The sequence below is a fragment of the Myotis lucifugus genome, unplaced genomic scaffold (genome assembly GCF_000147115.1).
Source record: "Myotis lucifugus unplaced genomic scaffold, Myoluc2.0 scaffold_184, whole genome shotgun sequence".
Lineage (NCBI taxonomy): Eukaryota > Metazoa > Chordata > Mammalia > Chiroptera > Vespertilionidae > Myotis > Myotis lucifugus.
This window is the reverse complement of record NW_005871232.1, coordinates 2097666-2123074: the sequence shown is the minus strand read 5'-3', so window position 1 is coordinate 2123074 and position 25409 is coordinate 2097666. Positions and strand designations below refer to the sequence as shown.

The 25409-nt window shown below is 42.9% G+C and overlaps 1 protein-coding gene across 1 annotated transcript in view; it reads left to right on the top strand.

The window, feature by feature from the left end:
* Positions 1-25409, top strand: part of PAPSS2 (3'-phosphoadenosine 5'-phosphosulfate synthase 2) — an 84195-nt gene that overhangs the window by 36136 nt on the left and 22650 nt on the right. The window contains exons 3-7 of the mRNA XM_023760515.1: positions 12944-13061; positions 17828-18063; positions 18776-18914; positions 19791-19909; positions 20035-20148. Coding sequence (XP_023616283.1) covers positions 12944-13061; positions 17828-18063; positions 18776-18914; positions 19791-19909; positions 20035-20148 — 726 coding nt within the window. The remainder of the gene's footprint in view (positions 1-12943; positions 13062-17827; positions 18064-18775; positions 18915-19790; positions 19910-20034; positions 20149-25409) is intronic.

The following is a 25409-nucleotide window of genomic DNA, read 5'->3' as shown; positions in this document are numbered from 1 at the left end:
GTAAAAAACCAATAAAATATATGTATTTTTAAAAAAGAAATCAATTTCCTAGCCTTGTGTCAGCAATCCAATACCAGGAAGTCAAGGGAGGTCAGTTCTGGCCTTTCCTGATGGAAGTGGAGGAATTGGAAGGAGGGCCGCACATCCCAATCTCTTCTCTGAGGGAATGAGGTATCCTCCCCGGCATGTTTCCCTGAGCGTCTTAGAACAGCGCAGAAGCCTGGGGGTCTCCGTTGTGATGGCAAGAGAGAGTATCTAGGAGCTACATCTCCTCTCAGAGGCAGCGACACCCTCCGCTGGAAGGCAAGTCACACACTTTGTTTCCTGCTCTGGAAAACTAGAAGTCTTCAAATTTGAATGGAAGATTTTTTTTTTTTAATGACAAAGTTGGTTGTATACATATGGGCAGAGAGGTTAAAACTGTTTTTTCTACAGGCATTTTAGAAAAGTTAAATGTGCAGGCTGCCCTCTGCAGAACTTCATCCCTTTTTTCCAGACACTCTTTCCACTGTGGAATCTGTGAGACTTGCCAGCCAGGAGAGTGGCAGTTTTCCAACAAAAAGGCTATTTAACTCATTGGTGGATAGAGGGGGAGGGTGCGGCCAGCCATGTAGGAATGTCTGTGTTCAGTCTTCTTTGATTCTGAAATTGCCTTCTCTTCCCCCCAACATCTTCATATGGTCCTCCTGCCCCACCGTGCACCCCTGCCCACCCCCACGCCCTGATTCTGTACTCCATCTCAGCCACCCCCTCACCACTGGTTTCAAGGGAACGTGTGAAAGCTGCATGTTCTTAATTTAGGGTATTAGGTCTTGCTGGGAAAATTACCTTAACTTTGAAGAGTTATTGTGTCTGAAATTTCAGAACTGGTTGTAAAACTTTAGTCTCTTGAGATGACACCTGAAGGCATTTCTTTGAAAGGGATTTCTAAAGAGAGAAATTTTTTAAGTGGAGTATAAAAAAGAGTTGCAGAGATCAACATCTTCAGTGTTCCAATGGCTTATGTGTGTAATAAATGTGAGGCTAGGCCTTATTTTCTGAGTTTTGAATCAGGAAAAAACAGGATCCTGTGGGGTCAGAGGAAGAAGCTAAGTCTGTCTGCGGTTGTGAAAATTAGCCAAAGCGCCACAACAATATGTAAATCACACCTTCATGAGTAAGGAGATAAAGTAGAGAGGAGAGTCCAACTAAAGGGACTGTGGGTGAAACAGTTTGTTCTGGATGGGATTTGTGTGACGGGTTCATGGAATTTAAGGCCAAAAAGGGAAGAAGGGAAATCTGAAAAGGGACGTCATGGCCCCCAACATGAGGTCTGCGGACTTTACAGAAGCCACATGGATTTTAAGCAGGAGATTTTGACTGTGTTGGCAAAGGGGAGAATGGCCCGCTGGGAAGAGAGACAAGGGGAATCCAGTTTGAAGACTGTCACAGAAGTGCTCATGAGCAATTAGCTAACTAGCAATAGTGGGATGGTTTGAGAGGTGTTTCTCAGCTAAAATTGATAGGACTTGGTGATAAATTGACTTCTCTTTTTAAATGAGGGAGGGGCAGTGGGATGACTCCTATTTTAGATAATGGAGAGAAGTATGAGCCATTGCAAGTGATGAGGAATATTGGAAGAGGAGCAAGGGCTGATGGCAAGGTGAATTCTGTCCTGATCATGCTGATTTTCAGGGGCTCTGGGGGACCATATGTGCTCGGCATTTGGATAGCTGAAGATAAAGATTTGGCAACCCACAACATATTGATGGTAGACAAAGCCTTGGGAGCAGACGAGAGTCACTGGGTGTGTGCAGGAGGAAAGCAAAAGGGTGCTAGAGGACGAAGTATGAGAGCCCTGACATCTAAAGGCACTGTTTTAATACTTTACATGCAATTAATTTACTTACTCTGTTTGAACCTATAGTGGGCATAGAAGTCATATTGCAATGAATTAGAGTCTTCTACTCCCAATAATAATGACGAGTCTCGAGAAAGGTGTTAATCTGGCTCTTTCACAAATGCCTTTGACTTTGTTCCTCCTCACAGGGGTAGAAGCCTCTCTGGGTCCACTTTTGATTGAACGGGATGCTGTGCCTGCTCATCCCATTTTCATTTCTTCTCCTAATTGAATCACCAAAATATTACACATAGAAGGAGGTCTTTGAACTGGGCAGGAATGCCCACACAAAAGTGCTATGAATCTGTGTATTCCAGAGCATGATGGGTTTAGTGCCCTTTCTTGCTTTAGGAATATACCTCAGTGTGCACGGAGTGTAGGCAGCATAGCAGATACATTTTAATTTGGTTGTGCTAGAACAGGAAGTAAGCAATGTTCGCATGTGCCAGCTTTTTGATGTAAACATTTCAGAATGGTGATTTCAGACTCTTCCGAGCTGAAGGACTCTTCGTTCACAATGCTCTACATGTTAGTTGACTCTCTTTGGATCATTTATGTCATATTTGTGAAGGAAAAAGCCATGGAATAATTCATGTGAGGATGTGCTCCGAGAGTATGTGGCTCATTAGTAACTTATTCAAGCAGTGTATTATATAAGTGGCCGGTTTAAAAAATAAACGATGACTTGGATTTCAGCACTAATTGAAATGCATGGGGTCACATCAGCTTAATTGATTCCTCAAAAAATATGGGGAACTCATTAGAAACTATAATCACAAATTGTTTTATACATAGTTCCTTGATGCAGATTTCAGAGAACCGTTTACAAATGCACTTGTGAATGGGAGCTCTGTTTATTTTAATGATCGGACTGCTTCTGCTGTGTTCTGTAGTGGCACCTGTGAGAAGACTTGGGATGCAGCAGGTCTCACTTTAAGAAGACTTTAGCACATAACACAAAGGTGCCTGTAAACGAAGTTGGGAATATGCTATTTTCCTGAGTACTGATACTAAAGCATATGTGCTGATGAGGACCAGAGGTTGTTAAAGGATATCCTAAGAATTCGGACTTTATTCTGTAGTTAATAGGAAGCCACTGAAAGTTTTGAATATAAAAGTAATCTGATTGTCAATGGGAAGAAGTGATAAAACGGGAGATCATTGACGGAGTTCTGAGCCAAGGGGGAGATAGCATTTAACAGATGCTTTACAATCTAGAGCAGAGTTCATGGGGAACTGTGCTCAGGAACCAGGTCCAAAAAGCCAGGCCAGGGGGAAATGTACCGAGAGCAGCAGAGGGCAGTGCAGCCAGGAGACTCCAAACCATGGGCAAGAAGACAAGCAAAGGCCAGAGCTTAGAAGCTGCTCATTAGCATCAGGAGGGTCTGAGGAGTGAAATGTAGCTGTGAGTGAAATGTAGCTTTCGTGGTTTCAGTTACCACAGTCTGAAAAGTCCCCAACTGGGAACTGAACCATGACGTCCCAGTTCATTGGTGGACGCACACCAGCCGAGCAATTCATACAGCAATTCATACATTTTTTAATTGAACACAGTTCTGAGTGGTCCCACCATCCTGCTCCATAGCACGGAGCCTAGAGGACCCAATCCCAGGAGAGGGCCTTCTTTGTTTTCCTTGGCAAACATTGGAATGATGCGTGCAAACTATCTGAATTTGCCATCCAAGATTTTTCAGCAATTTGCACATTTTTCAGATGCTTTGAAAAACAATTAAATACTATAAAATATTTTAATAAGCAGAGCCATGTGGAATTTTTAAAGATGCCTTAACTATGCCCCTCCCTTGTATTTTTTGGTTGTCATTTTTTCACAGCATTCAAATTCTTGTCCATGTGACATCAGTCTGTAGTTTATTTTGTAGTGGTGAATTCCAAAAGTCAAATCAACTTGAATTATTTTCTTATTTACAGTTTTAGCCTATTTAATAAATCTTTCTGTGGTAGGAATGGGTGAAAATGCTCATTTTTAGTCTTAAAGAAATTTTACATCCATCCTAAAACTTTTTTCATGATATCACATTTAATTTATAAATTCCAGATTTGGGTCATTTCTGTTTTGTCCAATAACTGTTTTTGACAAACTATTTAATTTGCTCTTTTCAGAAATTTGCCAACTCATTTGTGTCAATTCTCACAACTGGTATTTTGTTACTGGCTACTTGATATGGTTATTTCCCTTACAACTCAAGAGTAGTTTAGCCAAAGTATATCCCTGGAGCTGGCAATTTTTAGGGAGGTGTGGGGAGCTTAACTTTTAACCGAAGTGACACTTCTTCAACATTGGGATACGGGAAAAGGAATAACCACAGGATTGGAGTTGAACCTTAAATGTCCAGTGGGTAGTGATTGAATTAAAGTTGAGTACGGTGCCCTTCCTGCTGTTTGGCTGTTTACAGATTGTACTCAGATCGTTAGGACACTTTCTCTAAGCGGTTCCTATGCAGTGACTCCAGCTGACTCAGACTAGCTTCCTAAATAGAATATATAGGAGAGCGAACAGAGGTTCCCAAGTGTGATATCTACTTTCAAAGCCACAATAGCTTCTCCCCGGGCAATTTTTCTCTGCATGAAATAACTAAATGCCAAAACAACAACCACTGTGATCAAGTGACAGGGGCTGTACTTTAAAGGTTGTTTGCTAGAGTTTCCTGTACTCTACGATGTAATATAGAGGGACTAGTAGTCTCAAAGATTTATTCTCAAGATATCAGGGTTAATAGTTTTTAAATTTGTTTGTATAGTCTGGTTATTGTTCTGTTGGTTGTAATGTACCTCACAACTTGCTTATGTTCACACATCTGTTACCCTTTGAGCATCAAACCCTTTGGCCTCACTTTTCTGGTTGAGAAATTCTTCATATTTAAAAAATATATATATTTATTTCCAAGTTTATGTAGAAAAATCAGAATATAGAGACAAGAAGAAAAATAATTGTCTTATACATATCTTTGTAGCCTTATAGATATATATACATATCTTTGTACATATAAACACATGTTTTTAAAATGGAATTAACGTTAATTTACTCTGTTACCTGTTTTCTCATTGGGGTATATATCTTTAGGTCAATAAATATAGATGTGCATATTTATCATATGGGTGTGCCATAGTCTATTTAATTGATAGGCATTTTGATTGGTATAACTTGGTAACTTGGAAAATGAACTAGAGATACATAATGAGATCTTTTAAATAGTTTATAACTTTTAATGCTCAATTATTTCACTTAGGGTTATATATCCAAGGAAATACTCTGAAAGGAAAGAAATATAAAGAAAGATTGATCATTGTAAGCTACTCATGTTAATGAAAATGGATAATGATTTTTGGTTTACATTTTTATACATTTTTTACATTTTTATTTTGGTTTGCATTTCGTATACATGATTTCATTCAGTCCACAATGAGGAAGCTGTGACACAGGTCACCAGCTGGGGTTGGAGGCCAGGAGCTGTGCCCAGGCAGGGGTAAGACCAGCACTTAAGTCAGGAACCCTGGCTCCATGTCCTGCACCTTCCAAGTGTGGGACTTCAGCCAGTAGCGTTCGGATCTGTAAATGGGTCACAATGCCCAGCCTCCTTAGCTCCCAGGTTTTGAGCAACAGGCAAGATAATGCATGTGAAAGTGGAGCTTCTACTAAGAGACTGAGAGAGCAATTATTGAAGTTGCTGCTTTCTGAAAATGACTCTTTCAATGAATCTTCAGACTGCACACTGAGGCCATGGAGGTTTGGAACACTTTTAATAGCAAGAGAGCAATAAAACTACAGTCCAACAGCGGTAAGGGCCAAGTTCAAAGGGGACAGAGTGGAGTTATAAGTAAGGAAGAGGATTTGTTTGCACTGCATAGGAGCCAGAGAGTGTAAATTCAAATCTGTTTGTTCATTTTTTATTGAAGACATTATACACATGTAAAAAACACACACACAAAAAAACGTGGAGCATTGGGAGACTCATAGCCTGACACATGGTTTCCGGCTTCCAGTTTCCTCTTTCTCATAATACTGCTCACTGTGACATATGCTCACATTTGGCATTTGGCTCTGGGGATGCCCCACCCCGCCATGAAATCATCTGAAGTTTTTTTTTCCATGTCGATTCTTTTCTTCTAGTCCTACAAAATCAAGTCCAGGGTGTCTACCCTGACAAGGCCTCCCCCATCCTGAGTTCCAGAAGCTCCTCCAGCTCTCCCCCTGTCTGCATCACTCATGGGGAAGGGGTGGGCCTGGCCGAGAGACACTGCCACCCTGGCTGTGTGCTGAGGTCTCAACTCTAATAGCTCTGGAGGCTCACCTGGGGGAAAGGCCATCCGAGAACTGGTAACTCAGGGTTATGATTGAGACAGCAGGAGGGCAGTAAGTTTGGGGTAGAATGAAGAGGCTTCAAACTAGTGCATCTGTGATGCACATACATACTGGCTGGCTTTGGGCCAAAGATAATGATAATCCGGCTGGCCCAGCATGACTCAGTGGTTGAGCGCCAATCAGGAGGTTCGATTCCCAGTCAGGGCATATGCAGGAGTCAGCCGATCAATAATTCTGTCTCATCATTGATGTTTCTATCTCTCTCTCTCCCTCTCCCTTCCTCTCTGAAATCAATAAAAATATATTTTTTTAAAAAGATAATGATAATTGGAGTAGCAACCACAACAATGTGTGTGTGTGTGTGTGTGTGTGTGTGTGTGAATTGTCACCCACACCAAATGCTATCCTATACATTGTCTGATTGATCATGAGCCCACCTCCCCAAACTTGCCTTAGAGTGGACCCACATTCCTAGAACATTTCTAAATCTGGACGACTTAGACCTCAAACTACCGTGATTTCTCTAGAGTAGATCGAATGCTGCCTGGGCCTCATCAGATTCAACATCTTACTGTGTGTCTTATATTTTCTTTGATACTTTATATAGAAGATCATTTCACTTCATCCTAACAGCAACCCTGTGAGGAAACTATTCTTAGCCCTGTCGACGTAAGAAACATCCAAACCTGTAAAAAAATTTATGAGCTAAACTGTCGATAATTGTCAGGATTGAGAAAATGCTCCGGAGAATGGCAGTTTTGCAGCTTATTGTATACATTAAAATCAAAGGAGGAGACAACAGGAGGCTGCATGAAATTCATTGGTGGTAGATCAGGGAGGCAGGAGAAAGAAAAGCAGGCAAATCCCTGAGATTGGATAAAAAGTAAAACGGAGAGACACATATACTTCTTTTACATTGGTGGGTGTAGAATAGTTAACAATGAACATTTACAGCACATAGGGCTGGTACTCAGGGAACAAGATAACAATGAGGAGTTTGTTCTGGTGAGGTGAGTGTGCCCTGAGCAGTGTGTTTGTGTGTGTGGTGTGTGTGGGGGGGGGGAGAGGGGGGCATTACTCTGACATTTTATTGTTGTTGTTAGTCCTCACGGGAGGATATTTTTTCCATTGATTTTTAGAGAAAGTGGAAGGGAGGGAGGGAAAGAGAGAGAGAAACATGGATATGAGAGAGACACATGGATTGGTTGCCTCCCACCCTGCACAAGCTCCTTGGGGCCAGGGATGGAGCCTGTAACCCAGGTACATGCCCTTGACCGGCATATGAACCCACAACCCTTAGGTGTGTGGGCCATCACTCTAACTACCAGCAACACCGGCCAGGGCTACTCTGACATTTCAAAGGTATGTCATCCTAGTTGCAAAAAGACATTAGACAGGTTTACCTAAAGTAAAGGTTGGCCTTTGTCAAGGAACCTCTGGGCCTAGGATGTGACTACCTGCCATGACTCACTTCTAATTAGGAATTTTTATGTTTAGAACATCCTGTGTGGTTACTTGTGGTCTCTGAGTTTGTAGGGCCCAACATGCAGGCCTCCCCTGAGCTTGTCCCAGTTAGCATGTGGCCCCTTTTTCATCCACAGCCCCATTTTACAGAGCAGGAAACAAGAAGTTCAGCAATCTATAATAATAAAAGTGTAATGTGCTAATTGACTGGACAGCCGGATGTCCTTCCAGATGAAGCCACAGTGGCGGGGGCCGAAGCAGAGGTGGTTAGGGGTGATCAGGCAGGCAGGCAGGCAAGCAGTTAGGGGCGACCAGGCAGGCAGGCGTGTGGTTGGGGCAATCAGGCAGGCAGAGTGGTTGGGGATGATGAGGCAGGCAGGCAAGCAAGTTGTTAGGAGCCAGTGGTCCCGGATTGTGGGAGGGTGCAGGCCGGGCTGTGGACCCCCCCCCTCCCCCCCGCACAAATGTCATGCACCGGGCCTCTAGTGTTAAATATTTGCTCAGGGTCACAGAGCAGGTAGGCTGCAAAGCAGATTTTAAACTCGGGTTTGCTTGACTACAAAGCTCATACTCATTCTACTGCTATGCATGTTCAGGGAGTTTTCCTGGGCCAGTGAGCTGGAAGAAGGTAGGGATTTTTGCAAAATTGTTCTTAGGGACACGGAATGGAAGTACACCTTCAACTTTGTGGTTTCTGGGCCACTTCCCGCTAAGTAACACTGTTGGACGAGGTGCCAGGGATGTCTGTGTGCTGTTTCTGCATTCAGGGAGGCAAGGATTTTCTTTACCATGTGTTTTGTTTTCCATGGAGAAATCCTTTTTCTGACAGTCACTTTCCTCCCAAAGCTTAGAACACCATGTGCTCTTTAGAAGGAAGTAAAGGTTTCAGCAAAGAAAAGTTTTCAGCTGCCCAGTCCCTTTGCAGTTTAAATATCATTCAAAACATCTGCTTCTATTTTATTTGTTTGCCTGTTGAAGAAAATCAGGGGTAAATTTGAGATAAAATATCTTCCTAAACCAAAAAAGCCCCATACTTGGCCATCTGAAAAAACTTCGTTTGTTTGTTTAAACATTACAGAAGTGACAGAAAATCTGTGCAAATACCCACGATTAAGATTCTGCTAATAGCCCTGGCCAGTGTGAGTGTAGGTCGGGTTTATTGATAGCCTGGGTTGTGAGTGTAGGTCGGGGCACATGCAGTTGATGTTTCTCTGCCACATTAATGTTTCTCTCTCTCTCTCTCCCCCCCCCCTCTCTTTCCCCTTCCTCTTTCTCTCGCTCTAAAAATCAATAGAAACATCTTCTTGGGCGAGGATTAAAAAAAAAAGATTCAGCGAATAAAACCCAAATGTTCTGAGATTAACTGTTAAACACTTTTAGAGTAGTTCTTTCTGGTGATTTCTGAACTGTTGTTGAAAACCAAGCAGTTGTTTGGGAAGCAATTTAACAAGATCATAGCAACATTTCCACAGAAGACCAAGAAAGCCTGGAGTTTATTCTGGACCTCTCTCTATAGGGAGAAGAAACAGCAGAGAGAGAGAGAGAGAGAGAGAGAGAGAGAGAGAGAGAGAGAGAGAGAGAGAACACATCTCTGTGGACAAATTAAGCTCTGGTGGGCATTCATGTGCACAGGTGGGCAGCAGCCCCTTAAGACCAATATGCTATGACTGGGATCAGAGCCCTTTTCCGTAAAGGCAACAGTGCTAAACAATACAGTTCCACCATCTGAATCTTATTATATGTTTTCTGGCTTGCCTACTTTTTTAAATGGCTCTCTGCGGTTTTGTTTTTGCATGTGGCAAAATTTACATATAATGAAATACCCATCTCGTGTGTACATTCAGTGAGTTCCAGCAAGAGTGCAAACACCTGTGTACAAACCCTTGTCAAGACATACAACACTGTCACCCCGAAGCAACGGCTGTTCTGAGTTAGTGCACTAGTTCTCCTTATTTGGGGACTTCATATAAATGGAGTCACATGTAGTTCTTTTGTGTGTAAGACTTCTTCAACTCAGCATGATGTTTTCATTTATCATTCACATCGCATGTATCAGTAGTCCATTCCTTTTTATTGCCGAGTAGTGTTCCGCTATAAAAGTATTCTACAGTTTGGGGTTTTTGTAAGATTTTTCTTGGTTTTTTTCCCCTGTGGATTTTGTGTTTGTTATCTGTTTTTCCTATTGATGGATAGATACTTGGTTATTTCCCGTTTTTGTCCAAATGAAGTTGCTGAGAATATTCTTGTACAAGTCTTTTTGAGGATACATGTTTTCATTTCTCTTGAGTAAATATCTATGACATTGCTGAGTCATGGGGCTGGTAGATATTTCGTTTTATAAGAAATGGCCAGATTTTTTCCTGAGACGTGGGCCATTTTACCTCCGCTGTCAGCATCTGAGGACACTTGCTGCCGTTAGATGGTAGCAGTCACATCCCATTTGGGTTTTAATTTGCATTCCTCTCGTGACTGATAACTCTGAGTGCTTCTTCCTGTGCTGCTGACCATTTGTGCGTCTTCCCTTGAGAAGTGGTTGTTCAGATCTTTTGCCCATTTTAATGCGTTAAGCGCCCAGTCAGTCACCGGTGACAGACACTATCCTTTCCGTCCGGAAGACAAAACAGGCTGGGCGCTTACCATGTTAAAGATGGGGTTGTCTTTATATAATTGAGTTGTAGGTGTTTCTATATCTCCACATAGTATACAGATATATGTATGAGACCCTCCCCCTCCTCCCGGGAGTGGGGTCCCTGTTACTTATCTTCTTAGCTGTATTTGCCCCCAAAATGATGCCAGGGACTCTGCTTTGTTTAGTACAGTACCATATTCCCAGTGCCTATAGTTGTAGCTTCAAGGCTGAAAGCTTTTCAGAAAGAAAGAGTTTATGGAGCCATATGCTAGCCAGAAAAAGGACCAGGTCCCGGGACATACTGTCTAACCAGCCGTCGCCAACCGGTGGTCCGTTAGGTCCGAAAGGTTGGCGATCGCGGGAAACCACCAGCAGCAGGGCTAGATGGAGAAGATGAGCATGCCCTCTGTCCGGGAGCTGACGGGCTCTTTTATACACTGGGTTTGGGGATGAAAGATGTAAATTGTTTTGAAAGAATTTACATTGGCTGCAGGAGGGTGGGAAAAGGGGAAGTGGGGGCAGTTCCAGGGTAGGTGCATAGTCCCTAAGGAAGAAATCGTTCCTACTTCAGGATTGGTTATGGGCAATTGGTTGTGGGAAAGTTCATACATAAACAGGATGTGGTGGCATCTGGCAATTGGCCTTTTTAAATTTTTTTAATTTTTATTTTTTGTTAATCCTCACCTGAGGATATTTTTCCATTGATTTTTAGAGAGAGTGGAAGGGAGAGGCACATCGATTGGTTGCCTCCCACACATGTCCTGACCAGGGCCCGGGATCAAACTGCAACTGATGTACTTGACTGGATTCGAACCCGGGACCCTTCAGTCCTCGGCCTAACGCTCTATCCACTGAGCCAAACCCGCTAGGGTAGTTGGCCTTTTTTTTAGATAGCATCCTGGAAGTTGATTCAAAATTTCAACATATAATCAGGAACGTGAGCCGTCTTTTCTTGATTTTGGCCTGAGGCTCTTAACTGATTAATCTCTTACTTCTTCCTCCCACCCTCTGACCTGCTATAATTTTACTTAGGACATCTCGGAATTTTTTCTTGTTAGAGCTCATTTACATAAAAATCTACTGAAAGAATCAGTAAATGAACAGGTGAACTGGCTTTTGGGCCTGATATCCAGACTCAATGTTCTTGAATTTAATGATAGTGATTAACAAGCAACTAGAGAAAAAGACATTAATGTTGTCCTTAAGCTATAAAGTACACTTGGCACAGAAGACTCAGATACCTTCAGGGGATTTGCTCGCCAGGGGAAATACTGCTAGAATGTCTCATGGACTAGACTAATTTGTCCCCATTTATGAACCCACAAGTGAGAGCCACTGCTGTCTGGCCTGCTGCATTCTGGACTATATCCCGCCTCTTCCACATCCTGGGTTCTCACCAGGCTTACTTGACGGGTGATCCGAGCATCTAGCCGGGGAGGGTTTCAGACAACCCAGCTGATCCCAGCTTTCAGCATCTTCCTCCTGGCTCCCTCTGACTGTCCATTCCCTGCCTGACTGGCCCCTTTACTGGGGGCTCTGGGCCTCGCCAGCAGGCCTGCCCCCACGGGTTGCACTGTTCAAGGCCAGCAGGGGGCTCTCTCCCTTTGGTCTTGAAGCGATTTTCCTGGTCCTTGTCCAGCTGGCTCCTGCTTTTCCTGTTAGGGGTGGGTATACTGAGGAATGAGCAGCAGCATCCACATTTCTAGAGGACGCTGCCGGTAAGGGCATGCTCACATCCTTTATCTCATGTAGCCTCCAAATCGTCCTATTCGTACCCTTCTTCGTTTTTCCCCAAGGAGGCGGCATAAAGAGGTGATTTGATGTGCTCCAGGATTTAATGTGGCCCTTATGTGGCCCAGAGTTTTCTAAGCTTCTCTGGGTCTCGCTCAAAGAATATTGGTGCTTTTTTTTTTTTTTTTAGCTCTGATGGGTGTACATGTGTGGTGTTTAAAAGGCTCCATAGATTTTTATAGTTAAGCAACTTGGATTACATGTCATAAGAAATTCAATTCCACACCAAAAATACACGTGGGTAGTTCCCAACCTTTTTACTTAACCACCGTTATGGGTTCCTTCTACCCCACCATCTTTGGATCCCATCATTAAAATTTCTTTTCACCAAAAAATTGCACATCTTATGTATTTTTTTCAATCCTCACCCGAGGATATGTTTTTCATTGATTCTAGAGAAAGAGGAAGGAAGAGGGGGAGAGGGAGGGAGGGAGGGAGAGAGAGAAAGAGAGAGAGAGAGAGAGGGGCACACTGATGTGAGAGAGAAACATTGATCGGCTGCCTCACCCACATGCCCTGACCAGGGATTGAACCTGAAACCCTGTGCTGCACAGGATGACGCTACAACCACTGAGCAACACCGGCCAGGGCAAAAACTACATTTTAAAATGTCATGGAACCAGAACTTTTACATTGGATCAATAATTATCTCATTCAAATTGTACTTTCAAAGAGTCATGATGGGTATTCTAAAGGCTGTGTCTGTAGTAGAATTAATTAATGTGCTCTGTATGCCAGTGATAAAAGAGGAGTTTCCTTTGGGGAAGACTATTAATGTAATCGGTTACTTTATTATATTTATACATATTATGTTTATTAGCTTATTAACTATTGTACTTGATCTTGTCTTTCTTTGTAGGAGAACCAGCACAAATCCACCAATGTCATCTATCAGGCCCACCATGTGAGCAGGAATAAGAGAGGGCAGGTCGTTGGAACAAGGGGCGGATTCCGAGGATGTACGGTGTGGCTGACAGGTATGCCGTGTTGAGATTATATATATATATATATATATATATATATATATATATATATATATATATATATGTCTTTATTGATTTCAGAGAGGAAGGGAGAGGGAGAGAGATAGATAGAAACATCAGTGATGAGAGAGAATCATTGATCGGCTGCCTCCTGCATGCTGCCCACTGGGGATCGAGCCTGCAATCTGGGCATGAGCCCTTGACCGGAATTGAACCTGAGACCCTTCAGTCCGTAGGCCCAGGCTCTATCCACTGAGCCAAACCAGCTAGGGCCTGTTGATATATTTTAATCAAAAATTGATGTGTGACACACAATGTTAAGGGAATCAGTATAACATAATTACATGTTTATTTTAACATTAGACAGTGGTTCTCAACCTGTGGGTCGCGACCCCTTTGGCGATCGAACGACCCTTTCACAGGGGTTGCCTAAGACCATCCTGCATATTAGATATTTACATTACGATTCATAACAGTAGCAACATTACAGTTATGAAATAGCAATGAAAATAATTTTATGGTTGGGTCACAACATGAGGAACTGTATTTAAAGAGCCAGAAGGTTGAGGACCACTGAAGGAGGCTGAGAGCTGCCTCCTAGCTCCACCTCAGTAAGAACTAGGACTTGGATCACGTCGTGGAGTGTCTCCAGTTCTCAGTTTTCTCCTCTTCGTCAGGAAAAGATGGGACAAGTTGATGATGACATTCCCATTCGGCCTAAGGAATTTCAGAATTCTCAATTCTGTGCCTAAACACATTTACTGGCAGTCATGAATGTGGCTTTTCTAACATGACATCAAGCATTTGGCATCAAGCAGAGAGTCCTGGATGTTTAGAGATATTCTTTATGTTTTCTGATATTTTAGCATTTGATGAGATTGTTTTTCATTGTGTAAAAAAATCAAACTGTGTGCAAGAAGGAAAACTGGTGATTTCTATTTAGCTGGGGATTATTGCCCTTACATATAGAAATAACTTACTCCCACTGAGGTAACCAAATGAATCTCCCATTTCTTGTGTTTTTATAGCCACAGAATGTCAAGGCGGAGTTAGTAACAGAACTAGAGCTACTCCTGGGCTATCACCTTATACTCTGAGTACAATGTAGAGAAAGTTGATTCCTGGGAAAAGTCTGACATAGCCTGGACTTAAAAGGACAAACCAAGGTCATTTTACAGACATAATATTTCAAAAAGAGATGACCTCATATAAACAGATATGTTGATACAGATTAGGAAATCATTTAGGTATTACTATCCATTCACAAATGCTGATGTAGTCTTACCTGGGAATAATTCTAAATGACTGTGGCAGGTAGAGACGTGCCTTGCCTCTTTTCTTGACATCCTGAGTCTTTCCCATTTTTGTCTACATCAGCCTCCTTCTTCTTTTTCAAGTTTTGTTGTTTTTCCAGCGACTGTGGCACTTGCTTTTGGTTTCCTGGTTTTATTCATCCCTGGACCAACAACTTTTTCCAGCTTCCAGGGTGATGAGAGACCGCGGGCAAGGAGCCTGCTATATTCCAAAAGGCAGGATTCGCCTGGCTTGATTCCTGAAATGTTTCCCCCAAATCCCTCTGAGCGACATGAGGGCAGCAATAGATAAAGCACAGCTGTGTCCCAGTTGTTTCTTCCTTGTTGTGTGCTTGTCTTTATGTTGTGTGTTTGCCTTTGTGGATTTGCCCAACTTTTAAATTAGGACATCCACACAGAGTCCATTTTTTCTGATATGGAATACCCTTGAAAAAGGAAACAGAACTGGTAGAAGAGGGGACAACATTTATTTTTTATTCTGATATTGCAGGGGTAAGGTATTGACCAGGCAACCCAAAGAAACCAAACACTTCTAATCCAGAGATTTGGATTTGAGCCTATGTTAACCATGTGACTTTGAACAAGTCAATTAACCTCTCTAAGGAAGAAACATAGTACCTGCCTCATAGAGGTGTAGGTAGAACTAAGTGAAAGAGAGGGGATATACACTTAGCAGTGCCTTGTCCATGGTAAAGCTCTTGGTAAATGTAATTAGTGTTACTCCAATGTATTAAAACAAATATGGCAGCCATTTAGTTTAATATAGTTACCATGGTCCAACAAAATCCTTGGTGGATGCAAGAGGAAAATCAATGGGAAAAATTAATTTTGACATAAGCATAATACATTATGCATGGTAATGTTCAGAATTTAAAAGCCACTTAAAGGCAATCATCTGAAAAAGCAGTAGCTGGTTTACAAGATTTCAGCTTCCTGTAGTTTGTAAAAGTGTTTAGGAAGCACAGGAGTGCAAAAACAGAACAACTTCTCCCTACTTTTAACCTCTGAAGAAAACAAATACTTTCACATATTGTCTCAATAGCCACTCCTTGGGAAACTTCACAGTAATATAATAGTAATAAAAATAATAATGATGGACCTGGCTGGTGTGGCTCAGCTGGTTGGGTGTCGGCCTGTGCACTAAAAGGTTGTCGGCTGATTTCCAGTCAGGTCAAATGCCGAGGTTGGGGGCTCCATCCCCAGTGGGAGGTGATCATATTTTGCTCTCACATTGATGTTTCTCTCCCTCCCTTCCTCCCTCTCTCTTTCTCTTTAAAAAATAATTTTTTAAAATGTCTTAAAAATGATAATGATAGCTAAAAAAAAAGTTAATATTATTAATGTAATACATTACTTTTTCTTGGGGACAAATAGTTATCTCAAGGTTTGAAAGAAATGCAAGTCAAATTCATGATTCAGATTGCTCAGTTCTTTTTCCAGGTCATCCATTTTTGAGCCTTGATTTGAAATGACAGAATGGTAGTTGAGCAGATGATTCGGAAAGTCAAATACAAAGTTAATCTCACTTTTGAGTAGAAGTTTGAAATAAGTCCAATCAACTGGATAAACCTGGTGATGATATAAAAAGATTCATTTAGCAAGACCCATGCTTGTTCCACAGGAAAAAACATTGTTCTTTGAAATAGGCTACATGAAGAATCTACTTTCTGATATAAATTGTGATATGGCTCTACAATAAAAGTGGCAAAGACAAGATACTTTACTTGAATGAATGACCTAATCTTATACAAATGAGAGTAATATCACTTATTTGATGTATTAATATCCAAATTCTATAATAAATTCAGTTGTTTAAAAAAATACTGTTACTGTGATTTTAGCTCTTAGTTTCCTGAGAGCTGAAACAAAATCAAAGGAAAGTTCTATTATTTCTCTCATTTTCTGTTGGGAGAGAGCGTACCAGAGATTCAGGAATTCCATTTCTCCTACCCTACAACCAGACAAATTCTAATAGGCAATGAGTTACATAATAGACAAAGTTACATAATAGACAATGTCGTCAGCAGTGATTTGTAGAGATTGCCAACACATTCTTCAGATAGCCACTTGTCCTAATGATCCAATCTCAAGGCCAGGTGCATGATAAACCATAACTAAAATATGGAAATTACATGTTTACCTTTCATGTAATACCTTTCTTTTTAAAAAATATATATTTTATTGATTTCAGAGCAGAAGGGAGAGGGAGAGAGAGATAGAAACATCAATGATGAGAGAGAATCATTGATTGGCTGCCTCCTGCACGCCCCCTACGGGGGATTGAGCCTGCAACCTGGGCATGTGCCCTTGACCGGAATCAAACCCGGGACCCTTCAGTCTGCAGGCCAACGCTTTATCCACTGACCCACACCAGCTAGGGCCATGTAATACCTTTCTTATCAAGTCACCTTTGCTCTTTGTCTTTTGTCTCTGCTTTTCTTGTACTTTTTGTCTTTTCCTTCTTTCCACCCTCTGTCTTTGTAGTGACCTCTTGACCTTCTTTTCTTTGCCCCTAACTTTTCCTCTTTCATGCCTGGGTGCTCTCTGACAGTGGCTTTGCACAATGGAATACTCTTCACGTTCTGAGATCTGTAGGATTATTGAATGTGTAGAGTGTTACTTTTCCAGGATTTTAAGTAATTTTTGAATTACTTAGGTAATTCCCTTTCTCCTTATGTTTTCCTTCATATTGAAATTATAAAGTGTGTTCCCAGCCATTGTGCTTTGAAACCGTGGTGAAAGGTACATGGTAACTGTTCTCATGTAAAGATTCCAGACAGCCAAGAGTGTGTGGCAGCTCTCAGTACATCCACAGCCTCGCTCAGGATGCTTCCCACCCTTGATGTTTCAAGAGTCATCATCGAAAAAGTTTTTTAAAATTAAGGACAGTATATGGGCTCTGTGGTCAGATGCTTATTTAGGGGCATGGACAAGGGAGGTGGCCTCCCAGCCTCCGAGGGCTGGCTGTCCCCTCCACTCTAGCTGATTGCTGTCACAAGAGGCTGTGAGAACACTCTCACCAGATCTTGGTTTTTTGTCTGCTTGTTTTTATCAAGAGAAGCTCAAATCTGGATTTTTATGTGCAACTTTCTAATCTTTAAAACACTCTGCCGGCCAAGCAGAACATAGCAAGAACCAAATGCAGCCCCCAGAAGGTCTCCCCATGTATGAACCTCCCTGGCTTTGAGAGGCTATTGTCCTAGTAAGGGACAAATAGTCATCTCAAGATCTGAAAGAAATGCTGCAAGTATTGGACTTGTAGCAAACTAGACTTTTTCTAGATTTTAAGGGTTTTGATTTGAGGTCAGTCAAATGATTGCAATAAGGGTGTAATGTACACTTAAAGTAGGTAAAAGTTGGGATCAGGTCACGATTAGGATCAGGTTCCAATTTGTCATCTTAAACAATCAGGGTCAATGCCTGTCTTGTCTTGCCTGCTCTGAACAGGTCTCTCCGGTGCTGGGAAGACGACCATCAGTTTTGCTCTGGAGGAGTACCTGGTCTCCCACGCCATCCCCTGCTACTCCCTCGATGGGGACAACGTCCGTCATGGCCTTAACAAAAACCTTGGATTCTCCGCGGGAGACAGAGAGGAAAATATCCGCCGGATTGCCGAGGTGGCCAAGCTGTTTGCCGACGCCGGTCTGGTCTGCATTACCAGCTTCATTTCTCCTTTCACAAAGGTAAGCTGATTTGGTTTCCACACACTGCCAGCCCCGCGCTCTCACTGCCAGGAACAGGAGTTGGGAGCGGGGAGGGCCTGGAGGAATGTTGAAGTTCCAATTTCCCCCCCTGTTCCTTGCTCCCCTCACTTGCTTCCTCATTTCCTCTATTTAATATTGGTGATAAAGAGAAGTCCTTCATTTCCAGATGCCAGGGCACCAGACCACAGAAAGCCTTCCACACACACAATTGTAAGGCACACTTGGCCGGAGCTGAAAGGAAGAAAACATTAACCAAGAAAAACTCTAAGCCTCTATAATTTCATTTCTCCCCAAACTCCGAGGGCTTAGCCTGCTTAAAGGAAACAGCAGTTTCTCCCCAAGCCTCAGGTTCTGTGTGTTTCATTGAAATCACGGAGGGGGAGTGGCCCTCTCCCGGCTTGTCTGTGAGCTTCCAATAGGACGCTCTGTACTTGGAACGTGTCCTTTGAATGAAGTGCTCCCACGTGGCCAGCCCTGAACTTTAGCAGAGATTCTTTCCCGGGCTGTGCTCGGAAAGTCCTCAAGAGAGCTATGTTCGCTGGAGTGACCTTTCTGGGCTTTCTCTGAAGGAGAAGACTCCCGCCACCTCTGCTGAGCACAGACCCCACTGTTATCTTCCCATGATGTTTTCGGATGAAGAATTTCATGGGGAAACCTCTTCTTATGTTCTTAAGTGAAATTTTCTTTCCAGGATCGCGAGAATGCCCGCAAAATCCATGAATTGGCGGGACTGCCCTTCTTTGAAATATTTATAGATGCGCCTCTAAACATTTGTGAAAGCCGAGACGTCAAAGGCCTCTACAAAAAAGCCCGAGCTGGGGAGATCAAAGGTAGGAGAACCAGCTCAGCCGCACCTTTGCCTCTTGCGTCTGTCACCGATTCTTCCTGGTCTGTCTCCAGAAACCTGTCGGGAGTTTCAGAAGCTGTTTTCTAAAATTGCATATAGCATACACAACTTCTGTCCCACCCTCATTTCTGCAGTATGCCCATGGGCTTATTAAAACGTGGGTTCATATTTTTAAATAGTTTTTTTATTTTATATTTTTTTATCTTTTAGATTCCACATTGCAACTAATCTTTTTGTTTGTCTGGTTGGTTTTTTGTTAATCCTCACTTGAGGATATTTTTCCATTGATTATTTTTTTAGAGAAAGTGGAAGGGAGGTGGAGAGACAGAGAGAGAGAAACATCAATGTGAGAGAGACACATCCATTGGTTTCCTCCCACACAGGCCCTGGGGGCCCGAGGATCGAGCCTGCAACCGAGGTACGTGCCCTTGACTGGAATCAAACCCAGGACCCTTCAGTCCGAGGGCCGACACTCTAACCGCACTCCAAGGGCTATGGGTTCATATTTTTTAAGAACTGTCACCTCAGCGATGAGCAGTAAATTTCAGGGAACTAACATGGATGAGTCCGTGTGAGCGTGTGCGTAGGAGTGCGCCTGGGTTTTTCCATCTTCTTTTCATTCTGATCAGCTGCAGGGGGCTCGGACAGCCAGATTTTGTGGCTCATTTGGGACTTTCTCTATTGAAAATGCAGCTGTGTATTTTCTCACGTACGGCTAGCGGTCCAGGATGGCTGGGTGACCTTTCCTGTTATAATCTGAATTCTCAGCTTAGCACATTATTCCAACATGTGTTATGTCTTATTGATTAAGAAGATGGTTCTGCTGGGGCAGATGTGATTTCCACCCTCTGCCTCGCAGGATTTACAGGCATTGATTCTGATTATGAGAAACCCGAGACGCCCGAGCTGGTGCTTAAAACCGACTCGTGCTCCGTGAGCGACTGTGTCCAGCAGGTGGTGGAACTTCTGCAAGAGCAGGTGGGTGGCCTGCTTGTCTTGTCTTTGCTTTTAAATTGAATAAGATCAGGAAAGATCATCTGCTTACTGAAGCATCCTCTTTGTAGTTTTCATTCCAAATTGTCCCCCCTGCTGCTTCATTTCAGAACATTGTACCCCATACTGTAATCAATGGCATCCACGAGCTCTTTGTGCCGGAAAACAAACTGGACCAAGTCCGAGCTGAGGCGGAAGCTCTCCCGTCCCTGCCAATTACCAAGGTAAGAGGGTGCAGGCTGGCCAAGGGGAATTACGCTTCATATCATGATAATTCATGTACAGTTACTCTTCTTAATATTCATGGTATGAATAAGGGAAATGCGGTGTTCATAATGAAAAACATTTCATCTTGTCAAATGTCTTTTAACCTCTTCTCCAATCAAAGCTGTTGCCAAGAATTGCCACAGGGCAGCTGAGCACAGAGGCAGGCCAGGAAGGTAACTGTATTTCCATAGGACAGTGTTGCTTGATTGTCTTCATCCCTTCAGTTATGCCAACGTGTGTGCAATAGGCAGTAATCATTGGCAGCTGCTGGAAGATTGCTTGTCAGGAACACAAGTGCTTCTTGGGCAATCGAGAAAGAATTTGGGGAAAACAAAAAACAACCCTGAACTGAAGTGATATGAATGCCTCAATCTTTTTCTACTCTGCAAATTCTGCTCTTTCCTCATCTGGGAGCATCTGGTCTGAGGAGAGAGGGAGGCAGCTTTAGTTGCATTTATTCTGCTGCCTGGAAGATACAGATGCAACCCCTGTAGGCTTTTCTGCACAGACTTGGCCTTTTTATGGATCCGTGTTAGTTGGTCCATACAAGGTGACCATGTTTTCATTGGTATCTTTTTGTTGTCTATTAAAACCTTGTATATTTTTGTAAGAGACAGAATACATTGGGAACCTGTTTCAGCTCATGAAGACTCTATACCAGTGATGGCGAACCTTTTGAGCTCGGCGTGTCAGCATTTTGAAAAACCCTAACTTAACTCTGGTGCCATGTCACATATAGAAATTTTTTTATATTTGCAACCATAGTAAAACAAAGACTTATATTTTTGACATTTATTTTATATTTAAATGCCATTTAACAAAGAAAAATCACCCAAAAAATGAGTTCGCGTGTCACCTCTGACACGTGTGTCATAGGTTCGCCATCACTGCTCTATACTCTGATAACTCATGACAAATTTATACACAGAACCCCTTAGTCTACAAGATAAATTCTGAACACTCCAATGTTTCAGGCAGATTAGAAACATAATTATAATTACAGTGTGAAATCATAGTTCCAATAACAAAATGGGCTTCAAAGTAAAAAAAACCCATAAAGAACTTCAAACAATCTAATGATTAATTTCTTTTAGTCTGAAGAATGACAGGAAAGGTTTCAGAGAAGTGATCCAGGAGCTGGGTTTTAAAGGATGAATAGGAGTTTTCAGGTGGAAAGGAGGCTAAGCCAGAAACCACATATGTGTTTAGGGGTGGGCAAACTTTTTGACTCGAGGGCCACAATGGGTTCTTAAACTGGACCGGAGGGCCGGAACAAAAGCATGGATGGAGTGTTTGTGTGAACTAATATAAATTCAAAGTAAACATCATTACATAAAAGGGTATGGTCTTTTTTTTTTTTTTTTTTTAGTTTTATTCATTTCAAACGGGCCGTAGTTTGCCCACGGCTGGTTTAGACTATACATTGGCTGGTGTTGTTAGTGAATTGGCTCCCAAGCGGGCAATGGGAAGAGGTGGAAGTGCCTGCATGAGCCCCTTGGGCCGGAGCTTAAAGGGCTTTCAGTATCATGCTAAGAATTTTGGAATTTTATTTTAGAGTCCATGGTTTGCCCAATTCAGTCAACTAAATAGTGGGTGGTGGAGAAGAGAATGAATTGTCAATGTTCTGCACAGTTGCACACCATAAGGATAGATACAGCCTAAAGTGTTCAAATAAATCATCTCAATTTGAACTCTTTTCACCACTCTTCTGTAGGAGAGTTCTAGATTCAAATATATCTGGCCCCAAGATTATGGGTCAGCATAACACATGGGAACACTAAAAACATAAAAGGTTCTGCCTTCATCTTCCTGTCAACTGAATAAGAAAGGGCTGCCCTGGGGCCAGATGGCTGAACAGCAGAGCTTATGGAAATGTTCACCTGCTTTTCCTGTTTTGCAGCTGGATCTTCAGTGGGTCCAAGTTTTGAGTGAAGGCTGGGCCACTCCCCTCAAAGGTTTTATGCGAGAGAAGGAGTAGTACTTGCAGGTTATACACTTCGGCACCCTGCTAGATGGTATGGTTTTTTGTTTCATTATTATTATTATTATTATTATTTGATATTGTTGTTATTTGGCCAATACAGTGAAATTCCCCAAATCAGAACAAATCTTCTTGATCTGTGTATTCAATACAACAGCTGATGCACAGATATTAGGAAAGGGGACTTGCGCTGGACTCAGAAATCCTACCGTTCATGACCGACTTCTGCCACGTATTCTTGGCTTTGGAAAAGTCACTTAACTTGTTGAAACTTTAGTTTTGCATCATCATTACCCTCCATTATATAAATACAGATTGATTCTCTAAATAGATTTCTAGATTCTGTACCATTCTGAACACTGAATTTGCTCTTTTCCTCCCATTTCTGTCAACTTTCCATCTCCACGTGGTTCCCAGAGCTTTTTCAGAACACAATACCAAGCCTCTGAACTCCTTTTCTTGCCACTCTTTATTATCAAAGAGAACATCTTTCTCAGAGTCTTCATAGGAGCAAGAGGTGCTAGTCCTTGGTTTGTAAATCTTATTGTGAAAACAGATCACTTATGGTGTGTCCAGTTCTATCATGTAGAAGCTCTGTTTTAAGGATTTTTCTGGTTATCCTCAAAGGATTATTGGTTGTTTAAAACCACGGAACTGAAGGTTTTCCTTGCACACAAAGCCAAGGGGTGGTTAAGGCTATTTCACCTCCACCGCCCTTTGTTGGCCCGGATACTCAGAGGGCAGCAGACAGGCAGAAGCATTGTCTCCAGATGCTAGGACGCTCTGGGCAACCAGGATGCACTCAGCACACTTGCTGACCTGCAGGGCACCACTCATCCTCCAGGTGCTCGGTCAAGCCTCCTTCCAACAGCTGCTCTCCTTGGTGTGTGCTAAAGTGTCAATATGCATGAACTACACTAGGATGGCTTCACCCACGAAATGCTAACAAGGGCGCATGGAGGCAGCTTTCTGGGCACACGCTGGTGGCTTTTAGAGTACTGATCTGGCCAAGGTCAGAAGCAAGTGTAATTCAGAAAACTTCCGGACCTTTCTATGATCATTTCCTTCCTCAAACTGCCTGAGCTTATCAAATGGTACTTATCTGGGGAATGGCTGATTAAGTGGGAGGGGTGGTGGGAGAGTCACCCTGAATTTGTAATACTGAGCAGGGCTCAAACCTTTTCGGAAGAAAACTCAAATCAGATGTTATTTCTTGGGAAAGATGTTCATGTTCTGGGCTTGTGCCTCCGCCTGGGGCATGGGGCATAAAAGCCAGAATCAGAGCCAAAAAAGACTCTGGTCAACATGGGCCCCCGCCCCTCTCTTCTCTTATCAGCTGTTCCATTATAAGCTGTGGCTGATAATGCCCCCAAACCTGAGGCCTTCATTTCTTAGATTCAATAACATTCCAAAAGCACTTGATTTACGTATAACTTGCCTTAATAATAATAATGCATATCTGTACATTTCAGTGTTTGCAAAGCATTTTCTCAGGCAATTATTTCATTTGATCCTCTTGAAAGCCCTGGAAGACAAGCAACTATTTTCATGCTACTTTACAGATGAGGAGACTGACCTCAGGTTAAGTACTTACTGAAGTTCATACGTTGGTAATGAGGGGCCCGAGACCAGAGACCAGAATGTCCTGACAGCTGGCCCGCTGCTCTTTCCGTCCCCGCTGCTCTTCTGAGGTCCTTTCCTATCGAAGCTAGTAGCTCAGGAAGTTGACATTTACCTCCATGTCTTAATTTCAACACATGCTGAGCGCAGGCTGCATCGAGTAACTGCCACTGGACTCGGCCGCCAGCCACGAACAAGAGGCTGACCGTGAGCATATAAACCAGAGCTGTGGCCAGAAGGAAAGGGAGCCACCTTGGAAGTGAGGACCTTATTGCAGACATAGTCCGTAACCTTTGACTAAGATTTGTTCTTTAAAGAAAAATACCAGGGTGATGGGTGTGGTTGCAAGGCCAATGTTCATGGAAATCAGGGTAACTTGGGGTCGAGGACTTCAGGGTGTGGGGACAAAAAGAATCCTGGAGTAGGCAAAATAGTTTGTGTTTTAGGAAGGGGAGGAGGGGGCATTTTTCCTGGGCTTCCTAGATGTTGACGGATTCTTAAAGGAGTCTATGATCCAGAAAGATGAAGAACACCTAATGCAGAAAATCTGTCTGGATAATTTCAGCCAAATCTCTCTCCCTCCCTCTCACACCATTTCCGTTTCCTTTCATGGTGCTCTTCAATCTGCAAAACACGTTGCTTTTCTTTTTCTTATTTGGTTCTTACTACCACGAGTTGGGTGAAGCACCTGTTGCTCTCACTTCCCAGGTAATACAGGTGCCTATCTCTTCCCTCCCCCAAGCCCCACCAGTCTGGGGAGACAAAAGAGGTCACTCTCCCATTAATACTTGAATCCCACTAGTTCTCGACTCCTCCCTGCTCATAGAGAAATCCAGGTTCTTTCCAAAGCCTCCCCCAGTGTTTGTGGAAATTCTCAAAGGGTGTTGCCTGTGCTCCAGAGTCAGGCCCCCGGCCATACACCAGTTGCCATGTGGGTCTGTGTGTCTCTCTGCACCCACAAAGGTGCAGATCCTCCCATTCACTCCAGCACTGCTGTCCTTGTACCCAAGTGGGAAGGAGAATGTTCCCTTCCTCTGTGTTGACCTCACTTGAGGATGCTCTAGAAGGTTACTTGAGACCCACAGTGTTAGAGAACTGAGTGAGACGACTCTTGTGATCTTACAACTCCCTTAATTCTCCTGTGGCTGCCAGCAAGGCTATATTGGGTAAGGGGATAAGACCAGGTGTCATGCTGTTTCCATAATCCTTACCTGCTTCCAGCCTGTAGGGCCTATTTCTGGGACTCTCCGCAAGACTCCTTTCTGCCCCATGGGAATTCTCTGCTGGCTCCACCATCTACCCCTGCAACCCGAAACCACTGGACATACCCTGGGTATAATCAGGGTTCAAAATGCCTCATGCCCTTCAGGAGTCTCCTCAACGCCTATCGATATCAAATAATAAAAACAGAGACCAGGGATATAATGTGATGCCCACTTCTACCAAAGTAGAGATGGAATATCATAGTGGATAAGAGTGTAAGCTGTGGAGCCAAACTGTCTGGGTTCATATGCCCTTGATTCGCTATGAACCTGGGAAAATTACTTAAACTCTCTGGGTCTCAGTCTCCTCATCTGTAAAACAGATACTAATATCAGTACCTACCTCATGGGATGT